The sequence below is a fragment of the Theobroma umbraticum genome, unplaced genomic scaffold (genome assembly GCF_002168275.2).
Source record: "Theobroma umbraticum cultivar Fairchild unplaced genomic scaffold, ASM216827v3 scaffold_147.0, whole genome shotgun sequence".
NCBI lineage: Eukaryota > Viridiplantae > Streptophyta > Magnoliopsida > Malvales > Malvaceae > Theobroma > Theobroma umbraticum.
In genome coordinates, this window is record NW_018397259.1 from 5,931,765 (window position 1) to 5,950,079 (window position 18,315).

The 18,315-nt window shown below is 32.1% G+C and overlaps 1 protein-coding gene across 1 annotated transcript; it reads left to right on the plus strand.

Annotated features, from left to right (window-relative positions):
* The first annotated feature begins 1,074 nt into the window (after positions 1 to 1,074).
* LOC110415192 (signal transducer, putative (DUF3550/UPF0682)) lies at positions 1,075 to 8,867 on the plus strand. The gene is made up of 10 exons (XM_021426761.2): positions 1,075 to 1,511; positions 2,085 to 2,472; positions 3,054 to 3,260; positions 3,428 to 3,649; positions 4,363 to 4,429; positions 4,519 to 4,743; positions 5,488 to 5,579; positions 7,253 to 7,435; positions 7,535 to 7,671; positions 8,240 to 8,867. The coding sequence occupies exons 1-10, from the start codon at positions 1,378 to 1,380 to the stop codon at positions 8,463 to 8,465; spliced, it is 1,881 nt and encodes a 626-aa protein (XP_021282436.1). The 5' UTR covers positions 1,075 to 1,377; the 3' UTR covers positions 8,466 to 8,867.
* The last annotated feature ends 9,448 nt before the right edge of the window (positions 8,868 to 18,315 follow it).

The following is an 18,315-nucleotide window of genomic DNA, read 5'->3' on the forward strand; positions in this document are numbered from 1 at the left end:
GTAATGCTAATTGTAAAATACCCCTAATTATTAAAATATAAGTTTAATATATTTATATTTTTTATTATTATTTTTATATAATATCATTTCTTAAATATATTTTTCATATCATATATTTTATTTTTATTTATTATTATAATATTTTATATTTATTTTTAATATATTATATTTTATTATTAATTTATATAATATCATTTCTTAAATATATTTTTAATATCATATATTTTATTTTTATTATTATTATAATATTTTATATTTATTTTTAATATATTTATATTTATATTATTAATTTTTATATAATATCATATTTTAAATATATTTTTAATGTCATATATTTTATTTTTATTTATTATTATAATTTTGTATATTTATTTTCATTTCTTTAATATATTTTATATTATATATTTTATTTTAATTTGTTTTATCTATATTATATAAATATTAATTTTTATATTTTATTTTTATAATTTTTATTCTTATATTATATATTTATTTTAATTATAATATTATAAAATATTTTTAATAAAATAATAAAGTTAAAGAGTAAAATTATCTTTAAGAACATTGCAGAGTGCAATGTAATGTGATTGCATTGCAATCTTACATTGCAGTGATCTGTTATAAAACAAATACTGCAATGTAATTAAATAAGCCACATTGCAGGAAATGTGGCTTACATCCCTGATACCAAATGCCACCTAACAACAAACTTTAAAGTTGATGGTAACCATTATTTATGTTTTCTAATGATTTGTTATTATCCTATTTAACCTCATAATTTCAAATTTTAATGGAAATATATAAATAAATAATGAAAATAGTCATAAAACTAAATGCTTTTATTTATTGTTCAACTAATTAATATTGATTAGAAAACAAACCAATATTGATTATGTACATGTTATAATGAAAAATTAGTATATATATACTACAAGTTAAAGGGGGTGTCATGCAGTTGCTGATGTAAAATTACAACTTCTTATTATTAACCGAATTACCGTCTAAACAAAATGGGGAAATTTCATTTGTCGGTTAAAAAACACACAAGAGAGAAATGAGAGGGTCAATTTGATAATTTCATCAAAACATCACCACTCAGTCACTCACTCAGCCCGATGTTCCACCACTGTCGCTAATCATTAAAAGAAAAAAAAATACAAACGACGTGGGCTCCGGTGAAGTTTCCCGGTCAATCTATCGAATCTCTTCTTCTCACCTCACCGGAATTTCCCGGTAATCCCCTTCTCCTCCTCCTTTTCCTCCGATTAGATCATCGGAAATTAAAAACTGACCTTAAATTCGACCGAAACGACGTCGCGGCCATGTGAAAAAGCAGAGAAATCGCATTTCTAAGGAAGAAAAAGGAAAGAAAAGAAAATGGCGCAGCAGCAAATAAACAACAGTAGCAATAGTAGTAATATTCCAGTGAGCGAGAGGTATTGGACATTGGTGGATAAAGCTGATAAGAAGTTTTCTAAGATCAGAGACTTACCTTACTATGAACGCAACAGGTATTTGTATTTTTTTCCAGTCTTTTTCAGTTTTGTTAATTTTTGTTATCATTTTTTGGAAATTCAGATTTGGACGTTTTAATTTCTTTGATTTTGCTGCCTTTTTTTGGGTAAAGAAATTAAATTAGGAAAAAAATGTAAAATCTATGTTAATTTAATGGAAGATGAAAATAGTTTATTTAGGAAGTGAAGCAACCCATTGGACTATATAAACAAAAAGCAAGAATGCTTTTGGATGCGAAACTGAATTATAATTCGAAGAACTAAAAGTTAAAGTTGTAATTTTTCAAAGTAGAATTTGTGTTTAAATTTAATGTGGAATAATTATGTTAAATTGATTCCGCATTTTAGTCATTTGCTCATTTTTGATCAATTATGATTTTTCTTTTACCACTTGCTTTTGCCCTGTAGCAATTATTTAGGAAGTGAACGGCCAAAGCAATAATCAAAAAGACTTAATAACCTGAAAGAGAGTGTGGTTTTCTATTGTTTATATGGAACCATAATTTGTGGAAAATTCTGTGAGAGACAATTGAATAATGAATTTAGCATGTTTGGTTTTTTGCTTCTTAGGTATGATACATACTTTTACAAGGTATTCAAGGTCTACACACAGTTGTGGAAGTTTCAACAGGAAAATCGGCAGAAGCTAGTGGAAGCAGGGCTTAAGAGGTGGGAGATTGGTGAGATTGCATCCCGAATTGCTCAGCTTTATTATGGACAATATATGCGAACAAGTGAAGCGAGTTATTTGTCCGAGGCATATATTTTCTATGAAGCGATATTGACAAGGGAGTATTTCAAAGAGGGATTGTGCCAGGATACTAATCTTGCGAACAAGCAATTGAGGTTTCTAGCTAGGTTTTTGATGGTGTGTTTGGTTTTGAACCGCAGAGAAATGGTGCATCAATTAGTTAATCAGCTGAAGATGTTGGTTGATGAGTGCAAGAGGACTTTCCAGGTCTTTTAATTTTTATTTATTTATTTTTTATTTCTGGTGGTGATTATAACTTTACCATAGATGCATAATTTGGCATGGCTGCATTTGTCCAACTAATGGAAGGTATATGGGTCCTGAACTGGACTGGAATTAGTGAAGTGGAGGTAATTAGAAGAAGGAATTGTTGTTGTTAGTAGTGTATTGTGTAATAAACAACATATAATAATTTTGAGCATGTAGTTGGATGTTGGATGTAAATGAATGATGGAATGTTAAATAGTACCTTCATCTTCTGCCTTTTCTTTGGTATTTAATTTTTTATTTCCATTTTAACAAAAATTTCCCCCGAGAACCAAATGATTTTATAAAGTGGAAGGAAATTTCATGCAATGTTAATCTTAAATCGATGTTTATGGTGTCCTTGGCTGATGGTTTTACTTTAGGTGATAAATTTTTCCTTTTTCTTTTTTTGTTTTTTATAAAATTTAGGAACCTCCAAATTTTTCTGTGATATTAAGATTCGGCCCTTTTTAATGGCAGTGAAGTTGCTTTGGCATTTACTTGTGTACAGATTAATGATATTCAACCCATCTTCTCTCCAGGACACTGACTTTAAAGAATGGAAGCTGGTGGTTCAGGAGATAGTTAGATTTTTGAAAGCTGACACCGCTTTTATGAATATCAGGCCTTTAAGGTATAGTCTTGTACTGGACCCCCATCCAGATGTTCTACCTCAGGTTGCTGCACCTGTTGCTAGGAAGAATTTAAGATTGCGAGATGCAATACTGAGCAGCTACCATCATAATGAGGTTAGGTATTAAGGTTTTCCTTTTTGCTGTCCTCCCTCATAAATGGTAAAGCTGCGTATTTATTGTTTAAAAAAATTGAATTGTTTTCAGAAGCAGGAGTCTTCTGGCATTGTCATACATAATGAATTAAAATAGTTTGTAAACTATATTTTTCTATTGTTTATTAGGTCAAATTTTCGGAGCTCACTCTTGACACCTTTAGGATGCTTCAGTGCCTGGAATGGGAGCCTAGTGGTTCATTTTACCAGTCAAATGGTGGTAAAAGTGGTCAGAATGGAGCCTTAGGACCTAGTCGCGTTAACCACTCCCAAGATATTGCTGATCCTACTTTGCCACCTAACCCGAGAAAAGCTGTATTATATCGTCCATCTTTAACACATTTTATAGCGGTAAGTATAAACTTCTCACTTCTGTAGTCTTGGTAAGCTTGTCTGTGGTCATTATAAAACTAAGAAAGTAAAAGAATAACCTTTATTAGTTTTGAATGAAATAAATCATTTTTGGAAAGAGAATAATTGGAGGGGAAGAGAAATATTAGAAGTCTTGCAGTCAAGTTTTCAATGGCACATGTTTTAAAAGACAAAAATAGAGTAAAAGGTATTGGTGATTGATTGGATGAGGGATAACTCATTTGAATTTTTAGAAGAGAGACCAAGTTGGTAAGGCAGAACTTAGTCTCTTGTTTTACAAATTAGTACAGATGAAACAAGGGGAATGAAAAAATGTAGTACTTGCAAGATGCTAGTGACGCATGAATTCTGATGTAGCTCAATAACATTTCTAAATAGATATTAATTTTAAATATATGTGAAGAACTAGGAGTTTATTACCTTGATGAATTGTCATTTCTATGTCAATGAGATGTTTGCATGCCCTTCATTGGATTAGAAATTGCTGGGGGGCAGTAGACATGCCTTTCTTGCATATCAGCGGATATGGTAAACATATGTACATAGACACAAGTAATGTTGCTTATATATGTACTTATCTGCAAAAATCAACAATGCATAGGGGGTTTTTATTTATAAAATTTGTGGTTAGTATGCCAATTAATAATCTTGCTCTGTAATATGTTTCACATTATTTTACTTTCTGTTGGCAGGTTCTGGCAACAATCTGTGAGGAGCTCCCCCCTGATGGTGTTCTCTTAATATTTTTGTCAGCTTCAGGTGATCAGTTGGGGCTCATGCTTACTATGTTTTTACATGTTCATGTCAGAATCACGGCTGCTTACGTCTCTTACCATAAAATGCTTCAGGAAGAACTGGACATGCCTTGTCTCCCTCAGGCTCTGGAACCAGTATCAAGACAACTGAAAATATTATTAAGGACTTTCACTCTCATACAATTCACTCCGATGGAACCTCCACTTCATCTTTTAGCTCACCAAGTGATAGCCCAAACCCTTCTTCAAGTCAAAGTAAAGGAGAGTGCATCAGTTACCACACTGGTTGCCTGCAGTTTGGCAATCGTGGGATTGGAGGTACCTATAGCTTTCCAAGAAATTATTAATCTCATACATCTATTCTGGCATGGTGTTCATTGTTCAGCTTTATTTGATAGCCTGATCTATGCTTATGGGATAAATTGAAGAGATTGCATAAGTAACCTGCTTCCTCTCAAAATCCTTCTCTATTATGAACTTAAAGTTTTCCTTGCATATATCATTTTTGTGAAGTCATAACTCATAACTGCCAGCCAGTTAAGGATTTATCTGTAAACATGTGTGACTGAAGTACTGCATAAGCCATGTATATATTTCCTGAGTGACTTTGATGATTTACTAATTCATGCATTCTTGTTCCACTGTTCTTTAGATTGTTGTTTCTATTGTGAAAGTAGTAGGTTTTAATAGTAGTTAATTTTAGAGATTGACTTCCATACAGTTGGTTTTTATCAAACATGTCATACTTTTATAAAAAAAAATGATTTGCAGCATCTATGCTGTTTTTCATATATTGCCAATCAACAAATTTGCCAAGCATATTATTGGCATGATTTGCGAACTTTCTTCTTGCAATACTTTAACTAATATTTTGGAGTGGCTGGTCCTCATATTTCTAATTTTTAGCTTTTATGTTTGTACAGGTTCTTATAAGTCTTTGATTTCAGAATCGTTTCAGTCCTCTAATAATATGATATTGCTATATTTGTAGTCTAATATTGCTCATTATGTGACTGCAAGGATTTTAAATGTTTATCCTGACACCTAATAACTCGTTTCCAGGATTGAACTGCATATATCCCAGTGACTTAATTCCATTCACAAGAAGACCACTCTTTATAATAATTGAAAGTGATGCCAGTGAGGTGTTTAAGGCAAGTCCGTCAACCATTATACTTTTCAAGTAATAGTTCTTCATGCAGGCATTTTCATGATGTACATTAGGATATTTCTTCTTTCTTCTTTTCTATGGGTTGGGCTGGGTGGCTACGTATCTTATGGTATCCTTAGATAATGCTAAGCATTTTCATTTGCTGAAAACTTGTTGCCTCATAAGTCATAACTTAAAATATGTTCAAGTTATGCATTTGATTCTTATTTTATATTTATTTTTCTTTGTTTTACAAGAATGCATGGGTATTGGGTACCACAACTTAACCTTAAATATTCCTTCCTCATAGTTGTTTGCTGGTAAAGTGCTTTTTTACAAGAATACTGATGTTATGAAGGGAACAACTCAATGCCTTTTTCCTGTAATTCTGGCCATGCATTTACATATGAAGGCCAGAATTATACTGCTTTATAGTCTGCACCAGGTTGTAGGTGCCATTGTTACATATATACGAGAATATGAATATTCTTTTTAAGGGGTAATGAAAATTTGAGCATACCATATGAATGTTGGCACCATACCATCTACTCAGTGCTATCCTTTAGTAGGTCTAGATTGTTGCCAGATTTTCATTAATATAGGGAAACTATATTGAGTGGATTCACACACATTTTTAGAAAGAATTCTGGCTTTCATATGTTTGATTTCATCCATAAAAGGGAAATTGTTCTGTTGTCATGAAGTGCAATGCAGTGCACAAAACATGGGGTATTGTCCAAATATATTTTTCCATATTTTGATATGAAGTGTGCCATACATGGTATCCCTAGTTTGATATCTAAGGAGCTTGAAACAAAATAATGGCCAGAGTAAGCATTGTGGTGGGTACATGGAAGCTTTGCTCTCAAGAGGTTTACCTTTTTGGGTGTGATCTGATTTTTTGACTAGTAATCTTTTAAGCAATGCAACTTCATTGTTGTTGAATAACTTGAGGTTGATTTTATGACTGAAATGGAGAATTCAAAAGTTGCTATGAATATAGCTTGTGATTATATAAATTTACAATGTAAGAGGCCTTAAAAGGGTTCAAAACTAGGATGCATGGAAGTGACATTATTCATTATGAGGTGTATATTCTTAAGATCCTTGGCTATTCACTGCTCTGAAATATTATATGTAGGTGGAAACCGTGACTTACTGCTCTGAAACTCTCTACTGGCTTTAGTTTAGTGTAGACCAATTTAAGGTATGCAACACTAATAAAACTCTAAATAAATGTTACTGGTAGTATCTGCAAAATTTTGATACTGGGTAAAGGAATGTCAAACATGAATTAGATATCTGGTTTGGTGATAATGATTGAAGTGTCTCAAGTGAGCTAGCCAATGTCTTGAAAGAAGTTTAGAATGTTAGCATACAGCCTCTCTGTATGTGATGCACACTGATGTTCAAGCCAGTGATTGGGGCAATAGGTGCCTGGGTCCCTGGGTGGGCTAAAAGTGAAATGTTTGTTGAACTGCTTTTATGTAGTCTAGTGGGTTCTGTAGAAACTGATTGTATTGTTCATCATAAAAGTTTTAGCATTCATAGTGACCAGATTGTGCTGTTACCATTCAAATTGTGTTGTGCGCATAATTTCTCAGAACCATACCTTGTATTACCCCTTTTACATAGCAAATCCATGCCAAAGCTCATCTTGTATTAAAACATATGCAGGCTATTAGTGGAGCTGAGAAAGGAGAGCGAGCTGCATTGCTTCTATCTCCTAGCTGTTCATTTCCAATTGGTGCCACTGATTCCTCTCGTCAGTCAATTGGTAGCCTATTCACAATTTTTCTAACAGGTCCACTTCAGGCGTTTTGTCTGTTGCTTGGTATTTCAGGCTCTGATGTGGAAATGGTGTGTAAAAAACAAATCTTCTTATAGAAAAAAACTTCTTTTCATGCTTTTTTGTTCTTATATTTTGTTTGGTATAATTAATAAAGGGGATATGCTCAGGACACATATAAACATGCTGAAAGCCTGCTTTCTTCATCCTTAAATGACTGGGGCTTGACATTGGCAACATCAGATAACCTTGATCCTGTCTGGGCACAGGTTCTTAGAGATCCATTCCTACGACGGTTTCTTCTGAGGTATTATCTTATTCTTTTGTGAGTTGAAATATTTGGGGATGCACATTCCAAAAGGTTTCATGGTTTCTATGAAATATGACCACATATCTGCATTAAAATTTTTCCCGTCTCTACTTATTGACAGCCTTTCTAAATAATGTGGTGGTATGTAATGAGTCTCATTTTTCAATGTTTTGAAAAACTTGTACGAAATTCCTGTCTCCTGTTCAGGATTTCTTCTTCCTTTTTCCTTCCATCCCACCCCCACCACCAAACTATTAAAATGAGGAATGCTATTCCGTGGCACCACTTGTTAAATACTATGAATTGCGCACATTTGAAGTGGCATTTTCTCTTGGCATTTGAGTCTCTCAACTTTTCATCTAGTCATGTGAAGGAAAAAGAATCATGGTTGTTCCTCCTTTTTCTAGAATTAGCTAAATTCTTTGCAATTTGAATAAAGCCTAAACAGCTTTGGCATGCATTTGCAAGTTGGAGCTCTGTTTTTGATACCTTACAGCATGATATACTCTTGCTGGAGTAAAAGCTTGGCAGTTGGAGTTAATAACTTTGTTTTGTTGGTTTGCAGATTTATTTTTTGTCGGGTGGTATTGGCATTGTTTGCACAAACCTTCAACAAGAAGGAATTCCATCCCGAGTGTATGCCTGCTCTTCCGCAATCTGTTTCGCCAATGACAACTGCATCTCAAACCGTAGTTTTGCAGCTGGCCAAAGTCTTCCGAGCAACCAAACGGTTTATTTTTACGGAAGGAATTTCACTTGGTGATCATGGAAACAGAGATATGGAGTCTTGAATTATTGTTTATGTTAAAGAAATGTGGTTCTTGGTAAGTGTAAAAATATGTGAATTTATGTTTGTTTGATTTGAAAGGCGAGTGTTCGAAGATGGAATTCTTCAGTGCTATGAATTGTGTCTGGGTTTTGTCTATAAGAAAAGACATGGAAAAGAAGTGTGTTTGTTTTGTAATGCCGGAAAGGTTGATGGCCAGCTATTGCTGGATTTGTCCACAAAAAAAAAAGAAAAAGATCAGTTATTAGTTCTTTCTGTTAAGTAGTTTTATCTCTCTTTCCTTTGTGGATGAGAGATGAATTAAAAGCAACGCAGGGAAGAATTGGAATGAAGTGTGAGATTCCTAAGCCTGTTGACAACAGAATCACAGCCAGTAAATGGGAATAAAAATTAGAGAAGTCATCATTCTTTTTATGATCGTTGGAATACTGGACATTGCATCTTCATTAATTGATTCAAGCATTCAGTTGAAAAGAATGGACGCGGTTAACAATGGTAAGAGTAATCCCAAGAATGATTGCAATGTTTTTCCTAGCTATATTTTTGAAAATGGCATAAGGATCGAGGCAAGTGTTTTGGAGTGCGAGAGTCAAGCATGTGTTCACTATCAGTATAGTATGTGGAGAAAGTTGGGTAGAAAACATTGCGTTGAAGTTTTAAACAATATAATTGGACTTACAGATGATTTAGATGATGGTTCCGCTGTTCATGCTTGTTATCTTGAAAAAATTGAGAACAATTTCAAAAATTGGTATTCAGAGTTGTATGAAGGGTTTCAAGGTGGAAATCCAATTGAATGGTGGGATTAAGTCATAGATGAATTCAAGAAGTTTTTCAGGGCCATTTTCAAAGCTTTGTTGGAGTTGTTTCCTCTTTTTCCCCATGGAAATCTATTAAATGGTGTTGCTGTAGTAGATGGACAACCTAAGTTTTGCGATTTTAAACGGAAAGGATATAGGGGAATTTCGTCAGACATTGCCCATCTGAAGAAGATGATGGATGCTGTCATATTTCGACAGCAGCCTAATTCTCTTTTTCAAGGGATACCTGGTTCTGATTCAGAGCAATTTTACATCCAGCGTACCAACCTCAAAGAGTTGGCACGTCTAATCATTAAATTATCATCTTACAATGGAAGGAATGCCAGAGAGTTTTTTGATGTTCCATTTTTCTGGAATCATGAAGAGCGGATGAAGTTTGTGGAGGACATCCATCATTTTATTTGGTCGGAAAGGTATTATTTTCGGGCTTTTGATTTAGAAAAATGTTTTGGAGATTGGAATTGGGTGAATCTAATGCCTGATGGACCCTACAAAAGCATGCTAGAATATGGGGATAAAGATGTAGGCTTTGAACAAGATCGATGTGTTGATGCGATCCGATATTGGCATTGTTGTATACATCGATACAATGATCATGTCAAATCCCATAGGACTGTTATTGAGCTTGAAGAAGAGATGAACAACTTATTTGGCATTTCCTGGCGGGTATATAATGCAGTATGGGAGTATATGAGTATGACACTGTATTCAAAATCGTGGAAGGTTCAGGCAAAACTTAGGAAGCACTATGATTGGGAACGCTACCGTAATTGGACAAGCTAGAGCTTGACTTGCCAAACCGTGTTGCTGACATGATCAAGGGAAAGACCTCTGAGGAGATTCACAAGACCTCCAACATCAAGAATGATTTCACCCGAGGAAGAAGAGGAGGTTAGGAGGGGAGAAGAAGTGGGCATTTGAGTTATGGAATCAAGTGAGTGTTTATATTATCATAGGTTCTGTTTTTGGGTTTTATCACTAGGTTGTCAATATGTTTAAAGTTAAAACATTGGGTTTTTCTTCTAGTTATTTTGAAATATGCTTTGGTTCTGGGTTCTAGAGGATTTTATATGAACTTGGCTTATTGTCGAAATATATTACAAGTTTCATATTTTTAAAAAACAATTAAAGTTAATATGGAAAAAAATGAATATTACCATCAAGATTTTTAGGATTAATTTTCACGAACTATTTTTATTATTATTTATAATAAATTTAGGTTAATATTTGTAAATGATTAATTTTTATTAAAAGTATATTTATTTTATTTAAATTAACTTATTATTTTATTTAAATTAATGATTGTATTAATTTCGTTAATATTTGGTGGCTTGGCTTGTGCATGAAATATTTTGCTTGAATTTATCCGTTACAAAGTAGCTCAATTTTGAACGCATTCACGCACGTCAAGGTTCAAGCAATCAAAATAACTGCCTCATCCGTATTATACATTGCGATTCCACGGTTCTACACTTATATATTTCAGCTTTATGTCGCCACCCTGAACAATTATTCATACATTTGTAATAAGTCCTCACTCCTTAAAATGCCCTCTTATGCAAGTTTAGATATAAATTAACTTGTTACGGGAATTATCACACATTTACGTTAATATATATTTAATTATAAATCTTTCACTCTTTGTGATATTATTAATTTAAAGAGAAACTAATTAGAAAAGAAATAGAAATATCTTTTACTTTTTAATTTTTTCCAAGCAGATAAAAACATAAAAATTAACAATAACATAGTTCATGTAAATAGAAAGACAAGAATAGAGGGAGAAGGATGTTGATCCAATTGATTAATTGACTTTGAATATAGATACATTATTCATTTGCATAAGTATATGTAATCAAGAAGATGATTTTGTTTGAGTTCGGAACCATTTTGGCATTGTTGAGTTGCACTAGTGAACCCATAAGGCATAGCCAAAAGCAAAAGAAACTGAAAAACAAAGTTAGCAAAGGTGGAAGCAAAAGACAAGTAGAATCACCTTGGCACCTTCCAATTCCCATTTGGAGGAAATATGCTGTCCCATGACTCTGTATAAATACCTTGAAATCATGTGATCATATTAAGAAATATATGGATTGTTTCATACACATCTATAAGGGTAAATCATACACAGTGAGTATTACAGGTCAAACAAAATAAGGTTTCATAGTTGATCCAAAAGGATTGAAGCTGTCTGTATATAACCCTAGTCTGACATTTCGGGGTTCCATTGTTAATAACTCGTGTGCAATTGAAGCGTTACCTAGCCTCACCATCAATAGGATCATCACTTTGATTTTATGCATACCACGTCATATGTTCAGCAGTTTCTCTTGACATATAAAGCCTTTGAAGCCTTGGTATAAGTGACAAGTAACGCAAAAATCTTGTAAGACATTTTCTTCTGCCTTTTCATACTTGATTTCCTTACTTTGTGCTGAAGATGACTACATATCATACAATGCTCCAAATCAGTAATTTTTTTTTATAAAATAAGCTGTAATTTTTTTACAAAAAAGAATTTTGACATATCCAAGTCTAACTTTTGCCACCTTTTTTTTTCATTCTATAGAAGTCACTAGGTAAAGTTTCATCTGATGGCAACATATTCTTTATTATCTCTATCAAATGATCAAAACATGACTCACTCAAATTAAACTCTCATTTAACATTTAGGAGTTATGATACAACTAAAAGCGCTGTGGTTTGTGCAACTTGACCACAAATGTTCATTCTCGTTACACAACAAAGAGTAAAAGCTAGTTACGTTTGGATTTAGATCTTCCTTTATAAACCTTGACTCATTACTATGACTAGAATTGAAAGCAACTTTTGGACCCATAGCACACCTAACCATTTTAGCATATGGATTTTCTATTTCCTCTTCATATGTAGGTTCTCCATGTTCCCCATGACTAGCATATGATTCAACTCTATCTCTACTTCTTAACGATTGTCTTGTAAAATGCCATCATCTTCCACAAATTAATAGCAAATCTCTCGTAAATAGCAACAAATCACTCACAAACCAGTAGCAAATCAGCAGTAGATATGACAATAGATCAGTAGCAAGGATAAAAGCATGTGTTGCAATATTCCTATAAAGAGACGTTGCACCAATTTTGTGTATAAACCTTATAATCTCTCCTTATTGTTGAATAAAGTTTCCTTGTATAACATAGTTTGTAATCTATTTAAAGAGAAGAGAACCAACTGAATTCTCAAGTAGAAAGATACAAAAAAGAAAATTCTGACACTTGTTTTCTCTTGTCATTAGCTACCATCTCTATCAACTTCTCTCTCCCTCTCCCTTATTTTTCTAAACTTTTTCATGGTATCAGAGTGATTTTCTAGGTGAATTTTGATTTCTTTTTCTTCTGCCTTATTCACTTCTAATTTCTTTTCTTCTGTCTTGTTAACTTCCTACTTGTCGTGAGTTGCAATTTTTGTTTCTTATCCTTTTTTTTCTTTCTTTTTCTTATCATTCTATCATTGTAATCTTATTCTAATTGCTCTTTTCTTATCCTATAATATTATATTCTACTACTTCTAACCATTTAATAAATTTCTTCTAAATTTTACTTATACTCAATCTCAACCTTTTTCTCTTTTGAAATTTTACTATCATTATGCCTTTATTTTTCTTTCTCTTTTACTTATTGTTCTTACTATTACACTACTATCACATCTCTTTTACTATTTTTTTCAATCTCTCTTGGCAAAGCTTTGATAAGTGGATAAACCAAATTCTTGCAAGATTTAACATAAACGACAGTTACAACGCCATTTGAGATTAATTCTCTTAAGTAGACATATCGCAAACTTATGTGTTTAAACTTTCTATTATAGATTTTATTCTGGGCTACACACATTATAGCTTCACTGTCACAATATATGGAAATGGCTGGCATCAATTGTGTCCACAATTTTATATCTAATAACAAATTTCTCAACCATTCCGTTTCCTTCTCAGTAGCAGCTAATACTAAAATTAAGATTCTATTACAAAATTTATTATAGACACATTTGTCAGACTAATGGATCTTCTAGCCATTAGCTAGATCAACCTCATTAAACTTTGATGTCATTGTTTAAGTGCTTGTTTTAATCCAAACAAGGATTTTACAAACTTACGCACATCATTTCTTTCTTAATTGACACCATTGGACCTTATTGTACAATCGGAATATCAAATTAACATAACAAGGTATATGTTTACACAAGCACTATTGTACCTTTATTGCACAATAGGATTGTCATGCCAAAGATATTGAATATCTATGTTGCACCATTATGTCTTTGATGATAAAATAAGAATGCACCATATATTAAGATGTTAAATGTGCATATTGGCACCATTATACCTATATATATAATAGGAATGCTATATGCTTGCCTATCAGATAGATCTTAATGGTATTTACATATTGGCATTATTATACCTTAGTGCATAATAGGAATGCCATATGCCCAGGCCTTATATCCTCCATCACATGAACTTTCATCAACTCAAGATGGTTAACTTTAGGATACATCCCTTCTTTCTTGTTTTTCTTTTGCCTTTTTTCACACATCCTTTACACCAACAACTCTTTAAAATTATTAGAAAAATAGTATAAGAAAAAAGCGTAAGAAGGTTTGAGGCGTGCTAAAACATACTATCTTTAAAGAGTGTTGCCTACTATAGAGATTTGCAGACAAGGACTCTTCAAGATAAAACAAGCCTATTGCAGAATGCTTTTAAAGGTTTAAGTTTGTCTTGGAAGTACGTTCCTTTTATAGATACTAAAAAGTTGTGTTTGTTGTGTTTCAATAGTTACGTTTCTTGAAAACACTTCTATTTATTTAAAGGGTTATGTTTTAATACATCTTGAATAATTATCTTCCAACGTGAGACTATCAAATATTACAAACTATCCAACAATAATTAGTTCATGAGAACTAACCCAAGAGAAGAATCCACCAAAAGAGAGGTACCTTCACTGCCATCCTAATAGTTTGTCCTTGAACTTCTCCACCACTGGCTTCCATGTGTTCATGCCTCTTGTGTATCCTTGGATAGGCAAAATGCAATGATCCAATCTGATATCTGAGGATTTGCCAAAGTTGATTTTCAATCTTGATGTCATTGCAAAACACCTTAGCATTGGCTTGATAATGTTGCTTGCACCTTCTTCATTTCCTTGTTTGTCTTGTACAATGGCTCTTCACTTATTTTACTCTAATTTGATCAAGATTGTTATGTTTCTTGTGTTTTGAAGACAAATGCCCAAAATAAATCATATCAAATGCCAAACTTTAACCAATCTCCCGTTTGTTAATTTTTGTATGTATAATTTTATCAATTTATCAGTTTTGGTTTTTAGTTTCAGTTTTCTTTTAACCACTTTTAATTCTGATTAAAATGAATTTTTTAAAATGGAAAAAAAAATCAAATTCTAGAAGAAACTAATTGGAAAATTAGGATGAGTAACAAAAATGTGGTAGCTTCAGTTAAATTTGGTAAAAATAATGAATTGACAGGGCACTATTCCTTCTTTGACAAGGTCTAAATCTTTTGGATAACAACTGCTTCTCTCTTGCCAATCTGTGTTATATATAAATTCAAGAGATTATGGGTTTCAAATACATTGCAAATAATAGAAGAAGAACAAAAGGAAAAGCAAGAATAACAGCTATGAAGAGTCTGGTTGTCTCCGCTATCTTCATTTTAGCTCTCCTCTTCACTGTTGGTAAATATGTTTTGCATTTGATCCATCCATGATATTTTATAAATTCATATCAAAACAAATATTATGACAATTCCGTAGCAATGTATGCATATTGTTTAAACGTTGTTAAGTAAATGTATTCAATATAGTTTATTGCATACACAGGAAATGAGGTGAAAGCACAAGATCAAGGAAAAGTTTGTGCTGTACCATTTGGCCTTCCAAATTGTAAGGATGCTACATGCAACAGCTCGTGCCAGAGAAAATTCCCACCAAATGGAAATGGGATGTGTCAAGGCGGTGCTACTTGTCTTTGTTTCCACCCTTGCTAAATTTGTTCAAATGAAATTGAATAATATCAAGATCATTTATCATAAGCCGAATAAATTTCTGAAATCTTGTTTGCATCATCGAATGTAGTAGTCGATGCAAAAAGGTAATTATATATATATATATATATTATTGAAGTCCAATAAAATCGAGATCTCTATCATTTGTGTTATAGGCTATTATTACTTTCATTTATATGGTTTTGTACAATTATTCATTTGATTTGGTCAGACCATTTCAAACTATGCTATTTAATGGATATTTTAGTGTTTTTGAAACAAAAAATGGAATCTAACCAATAAAGGATTTTATTTTTTTATTCTTCTTTCTAATTAGGTGACTGAAGGGTAATAGTACACTTAAGTTCTTAGTTAAATGATCCAACCATACAAAAAACAAAGCGTTAAGAGAAAAAGGGCTGAGAGGAAATTGAAAAGAAGAATTATATTTTATTGTGGATCGTTTACTAAGTTTTCAAATGACCTAATTATACAAAAAAGTGGCAGCAAAAAATAACGAGTAATTAATTTGATTTTTTGGCATTTTTATATAAGGTATGCACCTAAAAATATTTATTTAACAATTAAATTATTCATTGTAAAATAAAATGTACAAAATAAAAGGGTATAACTACTTAATTAATTATAAGATGCAAGTCAATAACAAATATGAAGATGAATAATTAAAATTAAAAATTAAAATAAAAAATACAATGATAAATTATTGAGAGCACATTAAACTAATCAAATATATGAATTAATGTTGAACATCTGTTTTACGGACTAGGTAATATTAGAATATAATGCATAATAGTTCAATTTTCAGTACTTCTATGGATGGAAGTTCTATTTCATCACAGAAGGAAGAGGGGAAAGGTTGGATGTGGATCTTCCAAGGTTAAATTTTAATGGCGGAAACAACTCAGAGATGGATATAACTCATATTGTTGCAAAGAGTTGTTAGTGATAGATCTTTCATTCTTGATGATACTATTAATTAAGTGTCATGTTAGTCGATTTTTCTTTATTTTTTTCATTTTTCCCTTTAATTTTCATAGGATTTGGTCATTCAAATAAAAAGTGCAAGTTTATGGTTTTTTCAACTTATATTTTAAAGAGCAAAAAGAAACTTACTAGAACTTTTACTTTTACTTTTGAATATATTCTAAGCAGATAAAAACATAAAAATTAACAATAACACAGTTCATGCAAATAGAAAGGCAAGTATAAAGGGAGAAGGATGTTGATCCAATCGATTTATTCACTTTGAATATTAGTACATTATTCATTTGCATCAGTATATGCAAACCAAGAAGATGATTTTATTTGAGTTTGAAAGGATTTTGGCATTGTTGAGTTGCACTAGTGAACCCATAGGCCATAGCCAACAGCAAAGGATATTGGAAAACAAAGTTAACAAGGGTGGAAGCAAAGACAAGTAGAACCACCTTGGCACATTCCATTCCCATTTGGGGGAAATCTTCTCCCGCATGAGCTCTTGCATACAGCATTATTACAATTGGGAAATCCAAAGGGTATAGCACATACTTTTCCTTGATCTTGCGCCATTACCATATTTCCTGTATTCACAAAACCAAATTTAATTATTTTAAGTTAATTGGAAGTCAAACATCAACGAATGGATAAATGTAAAGATATATTATTTACCAGCAGAGAAGAAGAGAACAAAAATGAAAATAGCTGAGATTTGAAAATTCTTCATGATTTAATTTTTTTTCCTGTGATTCTAAGATTGAGTCAAACTCGTGATTTATCTCCATCCCATAATCATTGGCATTTATAGAACAAATTTGGGGTAGGTAGGAGCAAAGCATTCATTGTCTCTTAAATTTACCACTTGTTAAAATGGCAACATATCCTGCCAATTAATTGCTAAAGCCAAGTAGTCCACCCAATTTCCAAGTTTGTTATGTTCATAAATATGCTTTGTACAAATGATAATATTACATTTATTTTCTATGACTTAAAATGGCAACATATCCTGCCAATTCTTTTTGTTTATTGAAATTTGAAACCAAATGACTTAAAATAATCAAATTGAATAATTTATGGTAGGATTTTTGTATGATATTGGGTCATTTAAATATAAACTAATCAAATTGGATAATGTTTTAATGACACTTCTATCCCGCAGATGGTTTTTGTACGATCTGCTGGACATAAAAGTTCCCAAGGCCGGCGCCTCATCTTTAACACTTCTTAATCGGCTTGTACTCTTAAACTTCATTTTTTTAAATAAAACTTCAAGTTTTATCAATTTATTAATTTTGATTTTAATTTCAATTTTCAGTTAACCAAATTTTATATGAATGAAATGGACTTTAAAAAATAAATTGTATTACAACCTGTAGATCTGAAAATCCGACTTATCGACATGAAATAGAGTTTACATAAATTGTTAATTTTAATCTAAATCGTAACATGGTGGAATTATATAATTAAATATGTTGATATGATGTTTTGATCAAATTAACGTGATATTTTTTTTATTAATATGACGTCGTTCATTATGTATTAATTTGACATGATCATACTACAATAGCATTGATTAGATTGTCAATGTTAATGTAACACTTGTTGATGTGACAAAAATACCGATGTGGACAAAACATCATAACCTTAAAATAACACGAATTAACAAAACACACAATAATATAAAACAAAACACACAAGCAAGCTTCAAGCCAAAAGAAGAAGATTTTTTTGAAAGAAAATAAAAGACTAAAATGGAAAAAAAAAAGGGTTAAAAAAAGGATTTTTGGAAGATCAAACAAAAGGGAATCTAAAAGAAGTTAAAAGTATAGGAAAAAGAAGCACAAAATAAGAAAGAACCGGATATGTATGAGTAGAAAATGGACTTGCAGAAATCAAAGTCAACTGAAGACTAAAGAAGAACCCTGGAAAGACGAAAGGAACATTGAACTTCATCACCACCACCCACTATAACCCATTAGGGCATCATCATCATCATCATA